The sequence below is a fragment of the Benincasa hispida genome, chromosome 1 (assembly GCF_027475165.1).
Source record: "Benincasa hispida cultivar pf3 chromosome 1, pf3_genome.v1.1, whole genome shotgun sequence".
Classification (NCBI taxonomy): Eukaryota; Viridiplantae; Streptophyta; class Magnoliopsida; order Cucurbitales; family Cucurbitaceae; genus Benincasa; species Benincasa hispida.
Window position 1 is genome coordinate 10511384 of NC_143478.1, and position 25781 is coordinate 10537164.

The window sequence follows — 25781 nt, forward strand, 5'->3', positions numbered from 1 at the left end:
TTTTATGTTTTCTTTGTCTCATGTGTCTCATTCTTATCGCGCATGATAGTCTTCATGCTATTCAAGGTACGTTCGAAAAAGACGGACAACCAGTCATAATATCTCATGACTTCAAGGTCATTAACAATCCCAAATGTCTTCACATCAAATTGGGTTTTCTTGTCTTTTCCAATCATCACCGTTTCGGTGAATAATGCCGATGCAACCTTGATGGCATCTTCATCATTTTTAAAGATGAACTTCTCGAACGTATTCTCCACGTCCTTGCAAGAACTATCCTTATCATTTGGGTCATTCGGTCCAATAATGAGTTGTCACGGTCTCTCACCGTTTGTTTCTCTTTCTACAATTTCCTTGGTTGGCCACAACCCGGTTATCATATTAAAATCGTCTTGGAAGAATGTTACCTTCTTCCCCAATATGTTGAATGATATAACATTTGGGTTCGCATCCGTTACCTCCCTCAATAGAAAATGGTGAAAAAGTTGCCCATTAAATACAAGATCTATGTCCAACAGTTGACCAAAGGCCGTTGTCCTAAACATTCTCATCTGCTCTTTTGTCAACTTATTTTTAATAACGGGCATAGTTTTGTGGACTTGGCAAGAAACTGTAGCAAGAAAATATTTCTTAGTAGGGACGGACATCTTAGCAACCTGTAACAATACATTACCACAATAAGTAAACGATTGCATAATAAAAACTAAATGACCACATAACAAATAACTAAATGATTGCGTAATATAAAACAAAACGATCGGATAACAAACAACTAAACGATCATGCAATAAACAACTAAATGATCACATTACAAATACCTAAACGATCACGTAACAAACAACTAAACAATCATATTACAAATACCTAAATAATTTCGTAACAAACAACTAAACGATCACGTTACAAGTATCTAAACGATCGTGTAACAAATAACTAAACAATCACATTACAAATACCTATATGATAGCGTAAACCCCACTAAATGATCACACATTTTTTTTTTCTAAATGATCGTTTACGTTTCTCTAATTGACCGTTTAAAGAATACCAAACGCTCGCCTAGGATTATTAAGGCGATGTCTTAAGAACGAATACACAATCATTTAACAAAAGCTGAGAGATCGTTTAACAATTGGTAGGTGCGAACCCTAAACGACTAGCGAGAATCCTAAACGGATATCAACATGCATTCAAGGAGAAGAGTCACATACCTTTTAGAGATCAACAAGGATGGAAAATATGTACAAACGATCGGCGAGAAGGTAAAGACTCAGATGAAGATGAGAGACGATGAGTTAGGTACGGGAGCAAAAACAAGAGGAAATGAGAGCCAAAATCGCACAATGAGAGAAGATGTAAGCGAAAAAAGTGGCGTGAACGATGCTTCATAGTGCAGTTTGAAGAGTTTTTTAAATTGAGGGTAAAACTGGTATTTCACAAAGGTAAAAGGTCGGTCATAAATAAGTTTTTAGAAATAGGTCATCCATATAAAAGTTTTTGAGAGTTGGGTATTTCATGAAATTTTCCCATTATACTTATGTGAATTGTTGATGCTGTGAATTTTAGTTTCCCATTGAAGATCAAAACTTCTCCCATTTTTTGGGATTGATAATTACAATTAAGATTTAAGGTAAATTCAGTTATGTTTCCTTATTTCCTATTCAGCTATTTAGTACCTTATCTTTTTTGTATTTACATTTCATATTATTGAAATACTATTACTAGTACTACATCTTTAGTACCATAGAGGGAAAGGAATTTTAACTAAAGACCCCTCGTATACTATATATGCTAAATGAGTTATGTTCGTTTTGTTTCTTAGTAAAGACTGACATGTCATTATTTTTTCTCCTTTTTGACTCAATAATTGTGTGGTGAGAGATTGAACCATCGAGTTTTAAAATGGTAAATAGATACCTTTATCTACTATGTATACTTGAATTAGGTGATAAGTCATTACTCTCAAATCTAGATTTTTATGCATATAACACATATCTTAATAGAGTAATTTGTTGATTTGTGAAATTAACAGGAGGTAAATATGTAGTAATATACTACTATTAATTTGATCAAATGATTGAAGAGTTGTATTAAATAAATATGAATAAGAACATACTCTCATAAATAGAGATTCTATTTAAATCACAGTATATATCATACATTTCATATTTTCAAATAAACAAAGGTATAACAAATACATACATACATACATATATATATATATATATATATATATATATATATATATATATATATATATATTTATGTTTGAAGACAAACTTGGGGATAGAAAATCACATTAATTCCAAATGGGAAAAAAATCTCAACTAATTAATAATATATAATAAAAATACATTTAAACCTTAAATAGAATTTACTAGGATTTCTGACTATTTAATAGAATTTATTGTGATATAAATGAAATTTATGATATATACTATGATTTAGGTTGAGCGTTAAGTGATTTATATATTGTGATATATTGAAATTGATAAATTAATTTTGAATTACACTTACGTGAGGAAGCTATCGTTAAATTTTGATTTATTGGCAGTATATATACTATGATATAAAATAATTTTACGATATATACTACAATTTAAGTTGAACATTGAGTCAAGTTCCGATTTTATATATTGTGGTATATTTTATATATTGGTTAGAATATTTGCAAACATCTAAAATAATCTTCTAAGGTATATATAAATATAACTATGAATTCGTTAGAAAAACCAATTGTTTGATACATCTAGATGTTTTAAATGAAAAATAGTATCATATTAAATGAATTTTCTCTCCCCAATTGAAAATATGAAGAAATCTCAAAGAATTAATAGAATATAATAAATGCATTTTATTTCTCCAACATTAAATATTCTCGGTAAATATGAAAAAATATATCATAAATACATTTTCTCTCTCCAACCACCCATAATTGTAGGTTGGGGACTAAAAGGTAACTAGATACAAATTTTTGTGTAATTAACCAACCCAATAAGACATTTGTGAAAATAATAAAAAAAGTTGACATAATTGAAAGATAGGGTGTTTATTAAGGTCTTTTGTGTTGTTATCCCTTTTTCAAAATTATTTTTTGATAATCCATAGATAGTATTATATATGTACATATATTGGAAAAAAATGATGCGATGTATTTAGTTAATTTCAATCTTGTATATGAATTTTGTAGATTGCTTAATTATTTTTATGATAAGTTGATTAAAACCCCGACTTAGACAAATTTTGTCACCGAGTAAAACATAATATAGCATCACCAAAAGATGAGAGGTTCAAATCTCCATCAATATAGTCGAATAATTAAATTAATTATTAGTTTTTTTTTTATCATTATTAAAAAGTATTCATATAGAGAATTGAACATCTAACCTTTTACAATAAATATATATATATATATATATATATATATATATATATATAATTTAGGCAAAAGAGATGCATTCATTTGATTATTTTAAACACTTGTAATTTAAATTTGCAATACAACAATATTCAACTAAATTTTTGTTTTTTAAAATTGTTTTATTACTTTCCCCCCCTTTTTTGGCATTTGATAACAAGATGGTAAAAAGATAAGTATGTTCATACCATTAAGAAGCAAATTAAAAAAAAAAAAAGAAAAAAAGAAAAAAGAAAACAGAAAGAAGATACGTGTGTCAACTTAATTTAATTTACGGCTCTCGTGTATATGGTAGAAAACCATTCCATTTTTAAAAATAACATAGGCTTTCAACAGCCAATTTTGTGCACCAACTAACTCTAATAGCCTAATAGTGGTGGCTAAGGAATGGAACTATAATTTGATTTCAAATCTCATCTCCCTTGAAAAAAAAAATGCTTTAATTAATTATGTTTAGAAGGATAAAAATGATAAAAATCACATATATAATCAGGAATAAAATTTTGCATGAGAATGAGATTCCCTCGGAAAGTGATAGTATTCATTGCCTCTAATTATTTTTGTCCATATATTATGAGAGATTTATATTTGATTTGGAAACCAAACTTCGGTGAAGCCTACTCTCTTTTGTGCACTCTAGGCAGCAACGAATAAAAATATATCATGTGATAATTTTTTTTTTTTTTTTTTAATAAAAATAATAAAAACTAAAATTTTAAAATTATTTTCCGTGTGTAAAAAAAAGGAGAGTATATGGTTAGATACCTACATCCCAAGTTCGAAATATCGAAGTTCCGATTTTATGAAAATATCGATAAAAATATTGATATCGATGGAATAATAGATCCCTTTAATGAACAATAGATCATCGTTCAAGTCCTGAAATCAACCCTTAAGAGAGTAATTTATCTAGTTATCCCGACCTTGGGGAATGAGTGAATTTCTTCTTGTGTAACTATGTTCCCACCTCCTCAATTAGACGAATCCCCAAAATAATAGGTTTGTTTGATTCCATGACTTGAACAATGTGACGCCACACTCTCTCCTAACTTGAAAGGGGTTTAATCATAGTTAGACTATGATCTATTATTCATTAGATTTGACTACAAATTTAAATATTCATTTAAAAATGATAAAAATCATTCTAAGATTTGGTGTAAAAACATAAACAAATTTCACAAACAAAATATGAAACAGTTATTAAGCTGACCCTAATTCCCTATCATACTATATTTACAATTTAACATTTTTAATCGGAATTTTTGAAAAAGAAAGAAGGAAAAAAAAAAGTAGATTCGGTGGTACTTAAAGAGCTAGATGTAACTACAGGTGCAAAACGATAATTTTGGCTCAGCTGTACTTACGAGTAATTTGTGAAGGATCATCATACTGTTGATTGGTTATATCCAATGGACACATAAATATATATGTAGTGCGAATAGTACAATTGTCGATCTTTAGTGGAGTGTCCGACAAAATTTAATTAAAGAGTTTAATTAATTATTCACATACCGTTGGAGCTTAAGCTACAAGTTCATGAGGTCCACTCGGTAGCTCAACAGGATTAAATGAGAATAAGTTTTTGAATTTATTTGAATTGTTCAAATTAATTTAGGGAATTAATTATATATGATATAATTAATTTTAATTATATATAAATATAATTACTATAATGTATTTGATACATTATATTATTTGTGAGAAGAAATAAGTATTTGAATATGATTCAAATATTAATTATATGAATGGAATTCATATTGTTAAATTTAATGTAAATACGATTTATATTAAATATCGTTAGTGAGAAAAAAGAAACTATAGGTTATATATTGTATATAATACCATATTAAAACTATAGATTATGTGTTATACTTAATATAACATATAATTAAATATATATTATATAATAAGTTATAGTTATCATATTAATATATATTAAATTAAATTAAATTTATTTAAATTAATTTAGTGAAACTCCCTCCCCTTATTTTTCTCTCCACTTTTCGTAAGTGGAAGAAGTGGCTTTTGCAGAGTTCTTCTTTTTTTTTCTTTTAATTTTTTTTATCATCTTGCAAAAGAATAACATAGTAGAGTTCTATATATATATAAAATAAAATACCGTGCTTCCTCTTCCTCTCAATTTTCTCTTTCCCTCACCAAAATAACCAAAGCATCATACCTCTTGAATTCTCACAAGAGAATATTGAGGTTCCTAAGGGGTAGTGTTAATTTGGCCCATTTGGATTTCGTTCATGGTTTACACAGAGGAGAAGGATTCGTGAAGAAAGTCTTCACATATAAGAGTTTTCTATTTCTTTTGTATACTGTATTGTTTTTATTCAAATGCATAATTCTTATGTTTTACTGTAAAATTATCAATTCTATATATATATATAAACAAACCCTATTTCCTTAACGAAATTAGAAACTATATATTTTCTTGTTCTTCCCTCCCCCAAAACAAGTTCTCAAATTACCAAATCTCATTTAATTCCTAAAAAAAAATTCCAACTTCTAACAATTACCACTTAAATTAAATTCCAAGATCCATTAAATCCTTAAAAAAATTCAAATCTTCTCCAAATAAAATCTAAATTAAAATCGAACCAATCCAAATCATTCAATTACCTTAGTTTTGGCCTCAAAATTTCAAAATTAAAGGAAATAAAAGTCCAATAATTTTAGAAAACTAATTTAATTTTAACTAGATCTCGAGGCGTTACAATTGAAATCCCCATATTGAAATTTTGAGCTAGTCAAAATCTCGAAATTTCGATTGATTTCAACTGAAATTTTAAACTACTCCTGAATCTAATGATTGTCCTTTAATTTACATTCAAGTGTTTGGTTGATAAACAATCAATGCTTCATTCTAACGATTGTCATTTTATTTTTCACGAGGTCTTAATTTAAAAATACGATACGCAACTCAACTTATAAGATATATTTAAATTGAAAAAAAAAAGAGTTCAAATTTTTATGTCCACAATTTTATTGAACTAAATTAAGAAAGCACAACAAAACAAAATGACAGAATTTTGGATAAAGATCCATAAAATCCCCAACAAATTTGTAATTTTATGTCCTTGGTTACCTAATTTATATTTTGAAAAATTAATATAAAAACAGTGTGTTATTTCGCCCTTTTTTATTTGCTAGTGATGACTTGCATGTTGCTTAAAGAATAGAGATTATTCCTTGGTCTAATAAATGGAGGGCAACTTGAATCAATTAAATTAACTTTATGTACAAGATTTTGATTCTTATTTGGGATGTTTTCTCATTTTTCTAATTTCACTTCCTATTTCTTTGAGGGAGAAAGATGTCAAAAACATCTTCACCCTTACTTATTATTATTATTTTGTACAAAATATAATAAACAAGTGTAGGTAAATAGAAAAACAAAATATCAATATACCAAATCAATAACATAATATTTCTTTTTAAAAAAATTCTTCGAGTATTATAAGGACAAAGTTACACCTAATCACATATAGTCTATTCTAATACACATACAAAAATATATTTTTTTTAAAAAAGAATCTAAGATGACAGACTTTTATTGATGTACAATCTCGAAAGATGGGTGCACCTTCAACTACAACTATATTTTTTTTCATTATAATAATCATAATTAAATCATTACCATTTTAATATGAAAGGCAAAGCCAACAACATTTGTGATTTTTTTTATATATATTACCATTCAACCTGTTTTCCATGGTAAGTATACAACATAAAAAAGATTAAATTATAAATTTAATTGTTTTAAAAGTTAGAAGGAAAATACTTGGATGTAATCAGGATTGTACCAGTTTATTGTGTAGCTCATGCTGTATCCAATTAAAAATTGATACGTGATATTTTTTTACTGATTAATGTTCGTAATGCTACCAAAATCTCATAAGAAGATGATCATAAATTTATAAGGGAGATAACTATCTCCAATGGTATAGGATTTTTTGGGAAAAAAGAAAAGTGGACAATATCATACACTATTATGAAGATAGTTGAATATATATATATATATATATATATATATATATATATATATAGGGGAATTTAAGATTAAATGCAATCACATGGATTAAATTCTAATTATAAACTGGGTACTAAATTCTAACCTTATTCAAATTATTTGGGGCAAATTTTCAATTTAACTTTAAAAAAAGAAAATAACATCCACATTAGATAATTTCCATTATGATTATATCCCAATTTCCATCTGTTTCTTTCCTTCACAATATTCCCGACCACATGTTATCATTAAAGAAGTTTTGAGAATTTATTTATCTTTAGAGAATCATATGATCTTCTTTCATAATTTTCAACTTCCACAATATAAATAAATTGCCAAGACGTAAGGCTTTTTCAATATAAATCAACATTCTCCGCCATCTATTTTTTCAATTCCATTTGAATTTTAATTTTCCTTGCTAAAAAATTATGGCAAATCTTCCCCGCATTGGCCGTACACGCCAACGTCCTTCTGCGGTGGCGCCGCCACTTCTCGCCGCCGTACAGCCTACTGCGGAACCGAAGCCTGAAATTTCGCCGTTTGCTCCGACGAGTATCCAAACTCAACCTATAGAACCCACCACGCCGGCGCCGGCTTCTCCTCTGAGACAATCCCCTCGCCTGATTACCTCTCCGCCGAAGAAAGCCACGTCACCCTTTGCGTCGCCAAAATATGGAGATTCTCTCACACGTGTGGACAGCCCGCCGGCGGCAAAGGCCACACGGTCGCCTCCGGATTCGCCTACAAATAAATATTTGGAGACGAGGAATGGGGAAACAACCCCACCTCTGTCACCGGCCAAGTCCCGGCGAACCAAGACGCCGCCGCTTTCTCCTCTTACTCTGCCACGTACCCCAGTGATATCCTGGGATGAAACTACTGCTTTACCCAGGTTTGAAATATATTTCAAAGTGTTTAATTTAAAAAGAAATTGGAGTACTTAACAACTACTCCAAATAGTATTTCAAGTGTACTTTAATCTATTTTTATTAAAGGTGTTTAAATAAAAATGAGTTTTTTTTAAAAAATACTTTTTTTATAAATCAATCCAAAGTACGTCTTTAAGCTATAATTTTAAAGAGGAATGATATTATTGGAATTCTCGAACATGAAAACTTTTACTTTGATATTATAATAAATTATCATTTAACTAAAAAACTTAAGCTGATGAAATACAATCACTTTAATCATGTCAATAGTTAAATAGAATAGAATGATGTTGTGTTTAAAAAAAAGTAGTTTTTACTAGCATTATTAATTTAAAAATAAAAAAATGATAAAATTTCTCTTATATAATCACTTATTTAACTCACTAGAATTAATTTCAAATGCAACCATAATCTAGTTGAGAAGTTTAGATGCATATTTGGGAGTGATTTTGAAATGTGTTATCAGGTTTGTCGGATTTAAAATCACTTAAAATATATCTTTAATCATTTAAAATCAATTCAAAGTTTTATTTATACTTTTAAATGTTTTTTTCATGTTATTAAAATTGATTTTTAATTATATTAATGACATTTTTTTTAATGATTTTAAAAATAATAAAAATGATTTTAACAATTTTAAAATCACTTGGGAAAAGTATAGAAATCTCTACTCATTATTATTATTATTATCGTCAATAAAATTTTGTCATGTAATAGATAAATTAGACGTATTGAATGGGCGGCACAATTACGGGTGCACTTTCAAGTATTTCCTTAAAAAATAAATGTAGCAGTTTTTAATTGAGTGTAGGACAGTACAACAAATGGATGTAGTCTTTTATTTATTTATTTATTTTTAATTTAATTAAATTAAAGTTTTAAATTAGAGTGGGGTGGAGCAAGTATTGTTCAAATAATAATTAGCTAGCGAACTCATTTTTGTAGCTGTTAGAAAAAAATTACTGATTCATATCGTCAATATCAGGACTCAACCGGTGGTGGAGACGAAAGGCATTGTGTACAACAAGGCCGTTGAGAAGCCGACAAAGACTGATCGGCCGTCGGAGTACGGCTCCGGCAAGCCACACCAAAAGCAGCAGGCGACGGCAGAGGTCATAAATCTCAATGGACATAACGTCGGCGCCGTCATGGAAATAAATAAGTCATCCGACGGCTATCGTTTGGGCGGAGAAACCGTAAAAAATAAGGAAACAAAAGGCGGCGGCGTCCACCATGGACATAAAGAGAAGAACAAGGGAGCAAAGATAGTACCGCCGGTGACAGCATTTATGAACACTAACTTTCAGAGTATAAACAATTCGATTCTGTACGACTCGTCGTGCAACCACCATGATCCCGGCCTGCATCTCTCGCTTCCCGAATCAGTGGATGGCGACGGAGCCACTGTTTACGGCCATAAGAGTTACAAGCCCAATCGCCAGTGAGGATGGACGGAGAAGTACTATTTTAATTACATGAAATAAGCCAATTATGGGATGTATGGATAAATATATAAGATTTAATAAAATATATATTATGAGAAATTTCCCTTAAAATAACCCATTAAATTAAATTACAGAAAGCAGTATATTTGAACTTTCGATAATAATAATATTTGTAAACTTTTTTCTTTTTAAAATCATTACTAGACAGAGTAAATAATAAAAACATTGAAATTAATGGAGGGAAGTAATACTTAGTTAATTTTAGGGGAAAAAAAAAACAGTTAATTGGACACAAAATTGAAATTAATTTATGGCATGAAATAGATATAATTATCTAAATGATGAATGACAACTTATTAAGGGACTCTTTGAGGTGCAGAATTGATATGAGATGTTTGAAGTTGATATGTCGGTGGAGTTAATATATTTGTGGAGTTTGTATGTCTGTATTTAGGTGTAAAATTATTTAATCTGAATTCATATGTCTGTGTTTAAGGTGTAGAGATGAGTTCATATGTCTGCGGTATCTGGTGCAGTTCTTAAACTCTAAATAATCTACTTTTACGATTATTATTTTTGTTTTTCAACTTTTTTATTCAATAATTCTACCCAATTTTGTTTAAATAAGATATAGATTGCAATTTTTTTCTTTTATTTTTAAAATTTTTCTTTATTTCTTTCTTTTTTTTTTCTTTGGTAATAAACAAAAATTAACCTATTACATTTCTTGTATAAAAATGGTTAAATAAAATGAGAAACCAAAGAGAAATCGAAACTTTGATTCCTAATTTTTTTCTCATGAATTTCATCATCTTCTTTTTCTTCTACTTTCTATTATTACTCTATATTTCACTACAAGAAAATCTATTTTCAATGACAAATATTCAGTGATGCAGTCAATTTTTGTTATTAAAAGTTTATTTTTAGCAACGCGTTTAAAACCATCAGACAATCTGTTACATATTAACTAGCACCGCTAAATATTTAAAACTTTTAGCAATATACTACATAAAAAAGTTAAATAAAAAATTTGTAGCCCCTTAATTAGTTTCGTTTTCCCACCGTTCTTTCCCCCTCCTCAAACCCCATTTTCAACTTCTCTCTATCGTCCGGAGCCCAATCGTTTCGATAAATGCAGATCCGTCCGGTACCGTCACGTCCCATCACCGTTTGGCCAGTTCCGTCGACGTTCGTGTCAGATTCGGCCGATTTCGTGAATCTCCATCCATATTCGTGTGAGTTCCAACCAGTCTGGTGAAGCTCCATCAACGTTCCTCTTAGATTCGACCGGTTTCGTAAAGCTTCATCAACGTTCGTGATAGATCCATCTGGGTTCGTGGTAGGTCAATCCGGGATTGTGAAGTTTTTCTTTGTTGTGGCATGTGCATACTGAACGCCATTGAAGAAGGTTCATTTTTTTATTTTCTTTTACCCTCTTGGATTGATTTAGTTTCTGAGCTTGTGAGTTAAGCTTTTCTTTGTTGTGGCATGTGCATACTGAAAATCAATTTTCTGTTTGTGGGCTTAAAGGCAAAGTTTGCTTATATGGACTTATGGAGATATTATGTCATATTAGATAGATAATTAGCAGCTGTGCTTACTATTTTGCAACCTAAAAGAAGGAACTCTTACTGTGAGTTCAAGGCAAAGTTTCCTTGAGAAGTTTTGCTTTGTGGAGTATGATGTTTTCCTTCTCGATTCTTGATTTGATTGAGTCAACCTTTTCCAATGTCGGTTAGTTCCCTTATAATGTTGATTTTGGATCGAGATTATAGCCTAATTTTATATTAGTGATGGTCGGTTTATATATTAAATTGAATATTATTTTTTAATTAATAAAATATTTTTACCGATGCTTACATATGTTGCAAAAGATACTTGCAATGCTAATCCTCATTTAGCATCAATCTTATATGTAGCTAAAACTTAACTTTTAGAGACAAATTTTCAACGTTACTGTAAAACACAAATAGCGACAAAACATATGTTGCTAAAAGTACACTTTTAGTAACGTGTTAGTATCAGTAAAAGTCACGTTTTAGCGGCGCGTAGTGAGTATGTCACTAAAACCTTCAACTATGTAGCTACTATAATATTCACAGCGACATGTTGCTAATACTTTTAGCGGCGTTTTTTTTTTTTTTTTTTTTTTTTGCTTTTAGTAACACGTTTTACTCATCATTGAAAGCTTATTTTCTTGTAATGTTTTATTCTATCATGAATTTTTTAATTGAATCTCCCTCATCAACTTAGCAGTTGATGGAATGCCATCACATTTTTTCATTAATTTCACTTTCACTTTCAATTTCTCCAAATTTGGAGTATCATCAGAGAAAAAATCTTAAATTTTCACTAATTCTTGCTAGAAAATGTTCTAGAAAAAAAGTCTTCATTTTATGAATTTTTTTTATAGGTTGCATTTTCAACTACATACATATTTTTCCAAATATTCCTAACACTCATTTGATATGTGAATTCAATTAAAAAAATATATATTTTACAAATTTCTACATATAAAATATTGCACTTAATGTAAACGAAATACTATTATTTATATAATCAACAACCCTATAATATACTTTAATAGTCATTAGTCTTATAATAGTCGGAAGTGATTGTCGAAGTTGTTTATCGAAAATGATTTTTGCTAGAGTTTGTAGTTGGATGTGGTTATTGGAGCTTGAAGTTGGTTGCAGAAAGGTAGTATTGGAGTTGGTTGCCGGAGTTTGTCATTGGAGGTGGTTGTTGAAGCTTGGAATTGTTCGTTAGAGTTTGTAGTCGGAGGTAGTTGTTAGAGCCTATGAAGGTGATTGTCGGAGTTGGTCATCGAAATTTGTTGTTGGAGATGGTCGTCGGAGCCTGAAATTGATAATCGGAGTTGATCGTGCGAGGATGGTCGTCGGAGTTGGATCACTGGAGTTGTCATCCGAGGTGGTTGTCGGAGGTCGGAGTTGGTTCCCGGAGTGTGACAGCGATAGTCGCCAATTGTGATTGATGAGTGGAGCCATTAAAAACATTGGAAGAAGAGAGAATTGAGTTGAGTTGATGTGAGTTGATAAAATATACCAAGTCAACTTCACCAACATTTAAAGTTGGTAGACCAAACATTGAGTTGGTATATTATACCAACTCAACTCAACTCATGTTGGTGAGTCAAACACCTCAAAGGAGAACTTATCTCAAAAATTCAAAGACCAAACTTATAATAATCACCTTATATATGTTTTAATTTTGACTCTTATCAAAATGTAGGAGAGATAAAATGTTTGTAAACAAGTTAGTCAAAGTGACTTATAATCTCATCGGTAATTAACATGTGCATACCTTCTTTTAAAATTGGAGATTCATCTTCTATCTTTGCAATTTGTTATACTCAAATAAAAAGAGTCAATTTTTAAAAGTATAAAATATATTATTGCCATCAAAATATAGTCTTATCTTTTCAATTTTTTTGTCGATGCCATCTTTTAAATATGTCAATTAGATATGGAAGGATAGGAAGGCGTTATAGTCAAATTGAAAATAAACAAAATGGAATGATACACTCAAATTGAGCATAATCATCGATAATTTATTCTCTTAAGGTTTGTGGTTCAAATTCTTTCATATCTTTACTCTTTTGCACTAAAAATTTATAAGATGTATACATCGATATTTTAGAATCAAAACTCTACTTTTGGCCGAAGTGAACATAACTCGGTGTTAATTAACTTGCATTATTTTGAGCGCTTGCCAAATACTTTTATTTTTGTTTTCAAAATATTTCAATAAAAAAAAAAACACTTGAAAAGTTAAACTAAACACATCCTAAATTTCTATACCCACTTACTATACTATAAAGCTATATTTTTGTACACCTAACAACAAAGTTTCTTATATTCTAGAAAAATACATTATGGCAAATAAGAACCTGTTTGGATTGACTCGAGAAAAAAATATTTTTTTAAAAAAATTTATTTTTATTTAAATATTTTTAATAAAAAATGATTAAAATGGACATAAAAAGCTATTTTGAACGGTTGCTAAACATTTCAATTTCTTTAAAAAATGACTTATTTTTTAAATTAAACACTTAAAAATATATTTCAACACACCGCAAATCTAGAAAAATACATTGTGGAGGATCTTCGTGGCAAAAGCTTCCTAATGTTCTTCATGTTCCCTTCTCAAAATTTTGATTCTCCATTTCCTTCGAGAGAAAGAAATGAAAATACTTCATCAACCGTTCATATTTATTTATCTAATATCTCATTTTTTTTCTAAAAGATAGAGAAGGTAAATATATAAGTGCTTCGAGAAGTAATTACCTATTAAAGACCGTGGTAGCACCTAATCTAACATCTGTATCATTTATCCTTTGACACATTTTATCAAGTATGCATTGATTCGTAAAAATAGTTCTTTTAAAAAAAAATTAAATATTATCTTTTAATAGAAAAAATCTAATTATAATAAACGATTCAAAATCATTGACTAGAGATGACTTATAGAAAATAAATAAGGAATCTCATTCACAAAATCACACTAAGTGTACAATATTCAACACTCAAGCTAATATAATCTCAAATGGATTATTAATATAAAGACTAAATATTAGGTAACAATAATGATCCCACACAATTCGATTTATAGTCCACCAATATTTAAAATGTCAAATGTCATAAAAATATTAATATAGTTATAAATAAAAAAAAATAATTTAATAAAAAATATTTTATTTTTTAAATATGTAAAGTATTTATTTATTTATATTATATTTACATTAATAACATTTTATTTACGAAATTATGTAAACATGGATTTACTTTTTATGTCGATGTTTTCATTGATAAAAATATTGACATAAAAATGAGAATTTAATATCATATTGTCAACCACAAGCCCTCCAAAAGTACAAATTATTATTATTATTATTTTAAAAGAAGAAAAACATGTGTTTGCGACAATATTTGGATTGCTTGAATTGGGTGAGAAGAATGAGAATCCATTATTTCTCTTTTCAACCCCAAATTAAATTATTCCTTGCTTTTGCAGTGTTTTTTCTTACCCCTTCTATGTGCTCTTCTTGAATCTGATGCTTCTCTTCTTCTCCAATTGTTTTTATTATCATTATTCACTATAAATACTCACAAAACTCTAAGGGTTTTCACCATCTATCTTATAGTTTTTAATTTTCAATTCTTTTTTTTTTTTAATATAATTTAATAAACTTAAACTCCTTTATATTAATTATGTCGAATCTTCCTCGTTTTGGCCGTACATGGAACCGCTTCTCTTCTTTGCCTCGTCCTGTTAGTGCCCCACGCCCAGAAATTCAACCGTTGACGACGGCCACGGAGCCGGAAGTTCCAACAACCGCTAATGTTCTTCAAACTTCTCCTATAAAAGAAAGATCCCCTCGAATTCCATCCCCAGTTGCAAAATTTCCTTCGCCGCCTTCTTCTCCAAAATATGGCGTCGCCACCACCATTTCGCCTCGCAAACCACTATCTCCAACTCCGGCGTACAACCGTTACGACGGTGAACGGCGGACTAGTGCTACCACATCTCCCAAAGCCTTCAAGCCCACCCCTGTTTCTCCACCATTGTCTCCGCCCAAGCCTAAACATTCTACCCTTGCCGCCATTGCCACCGCTGCACCACTCTCTCCTCTGGCTCTGCCGCGGTCGGAGGTGAGACGTGAACCTGAGCACACCGTTCGACCTCGGAGCCCACCAGAGGTTAGTTAAATTTATAAATTCAATTTCCAACCAAACCTTCACCAATTGAGCTGTATTAATGTCCGGTGAGATTTTTACTTTTATTAAATGTGAAATTGGTCATTTCTAATTAGCCCTTTGAATTCTCCATGTCTATGTTCTAATCTTTATTTTCCATCATTTCCTCCAACAATTTCCAATGAAAAACGATAAAATTTAAATCAAATATAATTTTGAACCGTTGATAAAAAATAATAGGTGGAACAGAAAAAGGTCCTTTACCAGACAACGATGGAGAAGACAACGAAAACCGAGCACCGACAACCAGAGTACATCTCCGGCAAACCCAACCAGAAGCATCAGCATAATCAGCAGCAGCAGCAACTTCAAAGTGATGTTATAAACATAAAAGGTGAGAACGTAGGGGCAGTGATGCACATCACTCAATCATCTGATGGCTCAGAAATCGTCAAGAAAAAGCCAAACAAGGAAAACGAAGAGAAAGCAAACAAATCAACTCCAAATTTTCCAGCAAAACAGTTCATGAACAGCAATTTTCAAGGCGTCAATAATTCTATTCTCTACAATTCGTCTTTAAGCCACCGTGATCCAGGCCTCCACCTTGCTTACTCCAAGAAGCCTAACCATGGCGATTCTCTTCATGACTCGAGGCACTAAAATATGGACCTATTATTGTTATTATTTAAGCTGCTTAAATAATTATAATTATAATAAGCCAACAATATCATAAATAATAATTATTAAATCATTTTATATTCATATATATATATATATTGATATGGGATGTATTACCATTCTATAAAATATGTAATTGGGTTACTATTTGGAAAGTGAGTTATTAATGATAAAAGCTACGGTGAGATATATTCCCAATGTTCATTTTCTAAAATTCATTCACATTCGTGATATTTGTTTTCTTTTTGTTATTTTTTCGTTTATAAAATTCGAGAAGTATATTTGTTTTCTTCTACTTTCTCAAATTTCAGTTCACTTGGTTTTTAAAAATATTTGTAGAAAGTGAGATAAAACAAGACATAGAATTATAGGAATATAAAAAATAGTTACTTATTGATGTACATTTCAATCAAGTCCATGACCAAAACAAGGAAAATTCATAACTAAAGAGATGAGAGGACACTCTCTAAAGACCACAAAGTTCAATTTTGAAATTAATGATCAACATCTTCCAACTTCCAACTACAACCCTAAATTAACTATTTATAGCTTACAAGAAAATAACATAATTAATTAATTAAATCTAATTAAACGCTAATTAATTTAAATATTAACGGAAGCATATTAAATCCTATAATTCTCTTCATCATTTATCAGTTTAATTTTCAATTTTGGTCTAAATATAAACATTATTTGAAAAATATGTATTTTTTTAAAAGACATAAAGTAAGTATGTATTCCTCAAATAGAAATTTGATCATTTATGTATAGAGATTGAAGTAAGGCAAGAAAACAGGAATTTTGAAGCAAAAGTGTTCAAGTCAAAAGCACACTTGATAAAGCACTCGTGAATATGCTTTTCAAACAAGCAACGAGTACTTTTTCACTATATATATATTTTTCAAAAATAGCTTCCCAAAGTGAGCTTAACTTAATAATAATTGACATGAATTTCTATTTTAAAGATGGAGATTCTCCAATTAAGTAGAAAATGAGGGAGGGAATGGAGGAAAAAAGGAAGTGTAAGAAAAAAGTTTCCCGTTGAGGATGAGGACGGGGAATGCATTCCCGCCCTCGCCCCCACCCCTATCTTGTTAGCCTATTATTTATTTATTTATTATAGTAATTCAATTTTATATTGTTGTTGTTATTATCATTATATAAGTATTATATTTAAATTTCAAATTTTATTGATTAATGATTAAGATAATGAATATGTTTGAATTGAACATTTGAATTTATATTATCTATATGAATAGTTTGATTGAGAGTTATTTTATTTTACTAGAAAATTAGAGTAAAATGAAATAATCATATAAATTCGAATTGCCCATGTGAAACTAATCATATAAAAAACTTTAGCAATGAAAAATAGAGGATGAATCTAACACAAAATACAATATCAAGCATGATGTCACAAACAATATGTATGACAAGTGGGCAACACGAAAGCAAACAAAAAAATAACGAGACAGAAATTGGTAACTGAGTTTGGTGCAAAATACCTACGTCTAGGAGGCTGTGTGCCCAATGGGACGAAACTTCACTGTATAAAGAGCTTAGCAATTACAACAAAAGTACTTATATGATAGATCGCCTTTTTAGTGACTCACTAGAGCTTCCTCTTCAGTTTCAACTTAGGCTTCTCCTAAGTTTGAGCTCCCCTCACTTTCACAATAATGCTTCTTCAAGCGGTGTATGAGATCCCCTCACATTTATCATATTTAAGCTCCCGCTAAATATGAGTTTTCATAATCTTCAATGTACTTAGGCCCCCCCCTAAATACAACATCAAGTCAAACTCCTCCCGAGTTCTACAATGGCTGCCGAACCAAAATTTTCAACGACAAATACAAAGATTTTCAATAACAATACAGGGAGGTTAAGGCTTAAACAAACCCTAAACTCAAAACTCTCAATACACACTTTTCTAATAAGGCAGCTAACCCTAAAATTGAATAAGAGTACAATATAAATAAAGCTGGCTTTGTGAATATCTTTTAGGAGAGAATAAATATTCTCTGCAGAAAAATGAAGAAGGAAGATACAAAAATCTGCAAATCATGCAGACAAATATGGAAAAGATATTCTACAGAATTTGCTGTCAGACATGTAACAATGTTTATGACAATGTCTTTGACATGTTGCACAACATGTTGCTTGAGTTTGCCTGTAATAAAATAAGCCAACCAAACTGCAGTCTTAAGATAATATCAGCCAATCACACTGCAATAACAAGCATCCTCTTTGGCTATTTTTTTAAGGAAAAACAAATCAATCAGAAAGGCACGATAGTGGAAGCAAACCAACTAGACTAGAGCAACGCTCACATAACCATAAACCAAGACAGACTAAATTAACAATTACAACCACAAACCATCGGACAAAGAAATCAAACCCAGATTAGAATGACTACACACATTCTCCTTCTTTTGTTTGACTTATAAAAATAACCAAAGCCAACATGATAAATTATACAAATACAAGTTATTGTTCTCTCAATGAATAATTAGGATCTTTAGTAATATAAATGCATTCATTATAAAAAAAACATATGAAATTTGAAGGAGTAATCTAACATGCAGCGGAACAAATCAGAATCAATAAGCACTCTAACTACACTTAATTTGAGTTTTAAACATGCTTTTCAAGCAAAATTCAAAGAAAGTTTGAAGCAAACATTACCTTTGAAGACTTAATTTACGAATTCAATAGAATCACTTCAAGATTGAGCTTGAAACGACAACTAGACCACCGCCAAGATCTCTTCTACAAAGCTTAATTTACGAATTCAATAGAATCACTTCATCCCAAGGGTTTTTTCTTTGAGTGCTGCCTGGCCGGTTTGTGGGTTGAAGAAACCGGTTCGACCGGTTCTCCTTCAAACTGGTCTGGTTCATCTTTCTATGGTGCCTTGGTGGTCCGGTTCAGACAGTTCGGGTCGGTTCTTGCGGTTCTTCATTAAATTAAAGTTATTTTTTTTACCTATTATTGTAATAATTTAACATATTTGTTTGCTTAAAATGCTAAAGTTGAACCATATTAGTGTTGTTTAATTATTTTATGCATTTGATGTGTATTATTTTTGGATGAAACATGTTTTTGCATAAAGTATGCCATTTTAGATTTAAAATCCCACCATAGGTAAACATGTTACATGCATTATTGTATGTTATAATTAGTTATAATATATAGTATGCATATTTTAGGGTTTGTTAAAAATTGATGTAATTGTTATGTTAATTTTTTCTTTTGAAGCATGTTATGGTTAGTTTAAAGCATGTTTGTTTTATAAGTCTGTTATAAAATAAAATCAGACTTGAAAATCCATAACAAAAAATAAACAGCATACTCACTTAGGCTAACAACTAGTTTTAACAGTTTAAATAGATTGTTACCTTATAAAATTTGGTTACAAACTCAAAGCGGTTCATAAACTTGTCTAAGGCTGGCAGTACTTAAGTTGATGGTTTGCATAACACCTCCTACCTAGAGATTATGACTGAAATATTGAGCGTTGTTAATTGATTTTATGAGCTTGCGTAAGCGGTGTGAGGTTTAAAACTTGTTTAAACACATAGACATTGTATGCTAATATCCAAATATAAACATTATACTTGGATAAAATCACATAGACTTAGGTTCTTTTTAATTAGCCGTAATAAAATCTAAGTAAATTAATACCCAAACATTTAGAACACTTTAGTAGGAGATTAACAATATATTCGATATAAATTTAATAGCTCTCACGTCTCCAAGAGTTCACATCGTGAGATCCATGCTCGGCTTCGTATCACTTTTACCGCGACTACTCCATACTGAAAGTGTTTGCATGGGTCAATAACAAGGTGAATGTGGGAAGTAGTTCATAGTAAGTGGGTGAAGGAAATGTGTTAACATTTTTCCTATGGTCTCCTCCATTAGTTTGAACCGTGAGATTCCTATGTTGCACATGTTGTCGTTTTTAGGCGGCACTAGCTAGTCGTTACATAGGATTCAGAGGGTTGTAACATAGGATTCGAAACAACCCAAGCTTCAGAAATGAATAGGGTCTTATAGTTTCGTCTTGGGTATTATTTTCATTTCGGGGGCATGCTCATACTGTTCTATAAAATCTGAAAATGGTAGGTCATACTTACGAGAATTACTAATTGTTAGTAAAGATCTTGACCAAAAATGATAACCAAAAGAACTATAGAAATAAAGAGTTATTCTGATATAGTATTTGGTCAGGATTGTCTTGCTTCAATGAAAGGAATTTTTTACTGCCCCACGGTAGCAACTATTCTAAATCACTAAAGTATTGTTGCAAATAAATAAATTTTTTTGGGTACTTTATTGGTTTTTGCTAAAAATTGGATTTAGATGCATAAGTCTAATAGAATTTGTTTAATTTTTTCAACAAAATTATACAACTACTTGCTTTCGATAAGTTTAACGGAGAAGGATATTCAAACTAGAAAGCCAACATTAATACGATATTAGTTGTGGATGATTTGGGGATTGTGTTGATGGAGGAATGTCCTCCGGTTTCCAGTACAACAGCGAACCAAAATGTTCGAGACATATATGATCAGTGGGTTAGGGCTAACGAAAAAGCCAAGGCTTATATCTTAGCAAGTATATCCGATGTACTTAATAAGAAACATGAGGTAATGCCCACTGCCCGTGAGATAATGGCCTCGCTCTAAGAGATGTTCGAGCAACCATCATCCTCTGTTCGACATAAAGCCATTAAGTATGTTTATTGTACTGACATGAAAGATGGTAACAACGTTAGAGAACACGTTCTCGATATGATGGTCCATTTTAATATTGCTGAGGCTCATGAGGCAATGATAGATGAAATCAGTCAAGTCAGTATGATATTAGAATCACTCCGAGTTATCTACCTTTCAGAACCAATGATGTTATGAACAAAATTACTTACAATTTGACTACACGATCTAAAAACCATTGCTAAGAATTTTTTTTTTTTTTTTTTTTTTTTGTAAAGGGCTATGAACGAGCTATTGACATATTAGTCTATGATGAAATTTAAAGAAAGTGAAGTAAATGTTATTTCACGATCTAAAAAGTTTGTAAAGGGTTCTATGTCTGGAACAAAACCCATAGATAAAAAGAAGTTTATTCCCTCTTCTTCAAAAGACAGGGCTTTACAAATGAAGAAGAAGGGTAAAGGAAATAAGAAAACCACTGCTAAGAAAAACAAAAACAAAAGCAAGGCTCCCAAAGGGAAGTGTTTCCATTGCGAAGAGGATGGGCAGTGGAAGCATAATTGCACAAAATATTTGGTAGAAAATAAAGCGGAAAAGGCGAACCAAGGTAAATCAGATTTACTAGTAGTTGAAACATATCTAGTGGAGAATACTCACCTAATCTGGATATTACTTTCAGGCACCGCTAATCATGTTTGCACTTTTCTATAGGAAACTAGTTCTTGGAGACAACTTTCTGAACAAGAAATGGATTCCAAGGTGGGAATAGAAGAAGTCATTTCGGCTCATGCAGTGGGAGATGTCAAGCTATTTTTTGGAGAATCTTTCATCTTACTTAGAAATGTGTATTATGTACCTAAGATGGAAAGACACTTCATCTCTATTTCCCGTCTGCTAAAAAATATGTACAAAATATCTTTTGAATCTAATGAAGTGTTTATTTTTTCAAGAGGTGTTCATATTTGTTCTGCAAGACTAAAAAATAACTTGTACATATTAAAACCAATTGAAGCAAGGTCATTCTAAATATAGAGATGTTTAAAACGGCTGAAACTCAAAATAAAAAATGAAAAATTTCTCCTAACGCCTATCTTTGACACCTCAGACTTGATCACATTAATCTCAACAGGATTGAGAAGTTGGTAAAAAAACGGTCATCTAAGTCAGTTAGAAGATAATTCTTTACCTCCATGTGAATCATGTCTTGAGAAAAAAATGATAAAAAGATCTTTTTCTAAAAAAGATTTTCGTGCCAGCCTCTTGAATTTATACATTCAGACCTATGTGGTCCGATGAGTGTAAATGCATAAGGAGAATATCAGTATTTTGTCAGTTTTATTGATGATTACTCGAGATATGGCTACATTTACTTAAAAAGTCACAAGTCTGAAACTCTTGAAAAGTTCAAAGAATTTAAGACTGAAACAGAAAATTTGTTAAGTAAAATAATTAAAACACTTCGATCTGATCGGGATGGTGAGTATATGGATTTACAATTCCAGAACTATCTAGTAGATCATGAAATTCAATTCCAACTTACAGCACCTGGAACACCACAACAAAACGGTGTTGCAGAAAGGAGAAATTGAACATTGTTAGACATGGTCCGATCAATGATGAGTTATGCTCAGTTACCTCAATCCTTTTGGGGGTATGCAGTATAGACTGCAGTATATATTCTAAACGTTGTTCCTTCAAAAAGTGTTTCAGAAACACCGCATGAATTATGGAAAGGATGCAAAATTAGTTTACGTCATTTCCGTATTTAGGGTTGTCCAACACATATGTTGCTACAAAATTCTAAGAAACTGTAAATACATTCGAAATGGTGCCTCTTTGTAGGATATCCTAGAGAAAAAAAAGGAGGACTATTCTATGATCTCCAAGAAGACAAAGTGTTTGTATGGATAAATGCTACATTCTTAGAAGAAGATCATGTTAAAAATCATCAACCTCACAGTAAACTAATATTACAAGAAATGACCCAAGATGCTACAGAAAAATCAACAAGAGTTGTTGATCAAGCTGGTCCATCAATAACTGTTATTGCCCCGTCACGTCCTTCTCAAGGATTGAGTATGCCTCGACGTAGTGAGAGGGTTATTCAATAACCTGAATGCTATATGAGTTTAACAGAAACTCAAAACATCATACATGATGATGGTTTAGAGGATCCATTAACCTATAAAAAGGCAATGGAAGATGTTAATAGAGAACAACGATAAAAGACATGGACGTTGAAATGGAGTCAATGTACTTCAATTCTGCCTGAAAACTTGTAGATCAACCACATAGGGTCAAAACTATAGGTTACAAATGGATCTACAAAAGAAAATGAGACCAAACTAGCAAGGTGCAAACCTACAAAGCCAGACTCGTGGTAAAATGTTTTACCCAAAGAGAAGGGATTAATGATGAAAATTTTTCTCTTATTGCCATGATAAAATCTATAAGAATACTTCTATCCATTTCTAAATATTATGACTATGAAATATGGAAAATGAATGACAAGATAGCTTTTCTGAATGGCCAACTTGATGAAAGTATTTTTATGTCTCAACAAGAAGGGTTCATCAAACAAGGACAAGAACATAAAGTCTGTAAGCTTAAACGGTCCATTTATGGGTTAAAGCAAGCTTCAAGATCCTGGAATATAAGATTTGACACTACGATCATATCTTATGGCTTTGAACAGAATGTTGACGAACCTCGTGTTTACAAGAAAATAGTCAACATGACTGTAGCATTCTTAGTACTTTATGTTGATGATATCTTGTTCATTAGGAATGAGACAAGATTCTTTGTTGATGTAAAGAGATGGTTAGCAACATAGTTCCGAATGAAATATTTGGGTGATGCTCAATATGTTCTAGGGATATAAATTTTTCGAAATCAAACGAATATAACCCTAGCACTATCTCAATCATCTTATATAGACAAGATGTTATCAAGATATAATATGCAAATTTTCAAAAAAGGTATGTTACCTTTTAGACATGGAATTCATTTGTCAAAGGAACAGTGTCCTAAGACACCTCAAGATATTGAGGAAATGAAAAGAATTCCATATGCATTTGCAGTTGGGAGTTTGATGAACGTAATGTTATGTACATGTCCTGACATATGCTTTGCAATTGGAATCGTCAACAGGTTACAATCCAATCCAGGACACAGTCATTGGACTACTGTAAAAAACATCCTCAAGTATCTAAGGAGAATGAGGGACTATATGCTTGTGTATGGACCTAAGGATTTTATCCTTACTAGATACATTGATTCTGATTTCCAGACTGACGTAGATTCAAGGAAATCTACTTCAGGATCAGTTTTCATTCTCAATGGAGAAGCTATAGATTAGAGAAGCATTAAACAGAGTTGTATCGCTGACTCCAGAATGGAAACAGAATACGTAGCTGTATGTGAAGCCGCTAAAGAAGCAGTATGGCTATGCAAATTCTTGGATGACTTGGAAGTAGTTTTAAATATGTACCTACCTATCACAACATATTGTGACAATAGCGGTATTGCTGCCAACTCGAAAGACAAGTAGTCACAAACGTGGAAAGCATATTGAGAGAAAGTATCATCTCATCAGAGAGATAGTATACCAAGGAGACATGATCGTCACGAAGATAGCTTTGAAGACAACCTTGCTGATCCATTTATAAAGGCCTTCTCGGCTAAAGTGTTCGAGGGCCACCTGGTTGGACTGAGACTCCAAGCAACGTAATCTAGGGCAAGTGGGAGAATATCTATGGTATTAGTGATGCCTTAGTTTATTGTATTTTTCTCTATGTTTCTCAACCTTGTATTGTATATATTTTTTCTCACTGGAGTTTTAGTCCAAGTGGAAGATTGTTGGGAATGTCCTAGAATTCGCAGTTCGTAAATTTTGTGTTAAAACATTCTATTTATCAATAAAATATTATTGAGTATTTTATTCAATAAAGTCATTGATATAGCATTTTATAATGAAAATCCAATAAACATATCCATGGCTATAGTATGAATACCTTAACTTTATGTTGTGACATAAATAGGATCAAGTTATAGTATATAGCCTAAATGGTCGATATGTATATGGATGAAGTTGGGTATTTTATCCTGGTAACACTATTGGATGCGACTCATTTCGTATACTGATACAAGTGATGTGATCCACAAATCATTCATGTAGAGATATGTGAGTGGAGGCATCCTATGCAATGAGTTTACATAAGACTGGACCTCGAAATAGTCACTATTTTTTTATAACGACCGTTTACTGTTAAAACTGACTATTTGAAACTAAAATGATCTAGGATAACACGATCTTAATCCTAAGGTAACTATGAACTCCTGTTTATTTCAGGATTATCCTTTGATCTGCATAGGTGAGAGTAGTCCAACAACACTGCTCAATAAACCTTCCATTTTGGGGATAAGATCGGGTAGATAGTTGGAGACATAGCTATGCAAGATAGAATTCACTCCTACCTGACCTAGGGTTAGCAGATAGGTTGTTTTATTAAGTACTGATGCCTAGTCTTGAACAACAGGACCCTGCCCTTTCTTGGTAGAGAAAGATATGATTTATAAATGGTATTACAAATAAAAATTTCAACAGAGGGTCAGTGGGAGCTTAAGGTGCAAGATGTATTTACAAGGGTAAAACAGTAATTTTGACCCAACTGTAAATACGAACGACCTGTGAAGGATAAACTTACTGATTATGATCGAAATAGACAGAAATATATCTACAGTGAGAAAAGTGCAATTATTGAGCTATAGTGGTGTGCCTTGATAGTTAACGAATAGTAATTAATTCAGTTTAAAGAATTTAACTGATTATTACAAATCGTTGGAACTCATGATCTGT

General features: G+C 31.2%; 2 protein-coding genes across 2 annotated transcripts; both read left to right on the top strand.

The window, feature by feature from the left end:
• The first annotated feature begins 7709 nt into the window (after window positions 1-7709).
• LOC120071293 (uncharacterized) lies at window positions 7710-9921 on the top strand. The gene is made up of 2 exons (XM_039023489.2): window positions 7710-8328; window positions 9351-9921. Exons 1-2 carry the CDS (start codon window positions 7865-7867, stop codon window positions 9808-9810), a joined length of 924 nt encoding a protein of 307 aa, XP_038879417.1. The 5' UTR covers window positions 7710-7864; the 3' UTR covers window positions 9811-9921.
• Window positions 9922-14883: 4962 nt separating this feature from the next.
• Window positions 14884-16403, top strand: LOC120090916 (uncharacterized). The gene is made up of 2 exons (XM_039048644.2): window positions 14884-15530; window positions 15768-16403. The coding sequence occupies exons 1-2, from the start codon at window positions 15042-15044 to the stop codon at window positions 16185-16187; spliced, it is 909 nt and encodes a 302-aa protein (XP_038904572.1). The 5' UTR covers window positions 14884-15041; the 3' UTR covers window positions 16188-16403.
• Window positions 16404-25781: the final 9378 nt, after the last annotated feature.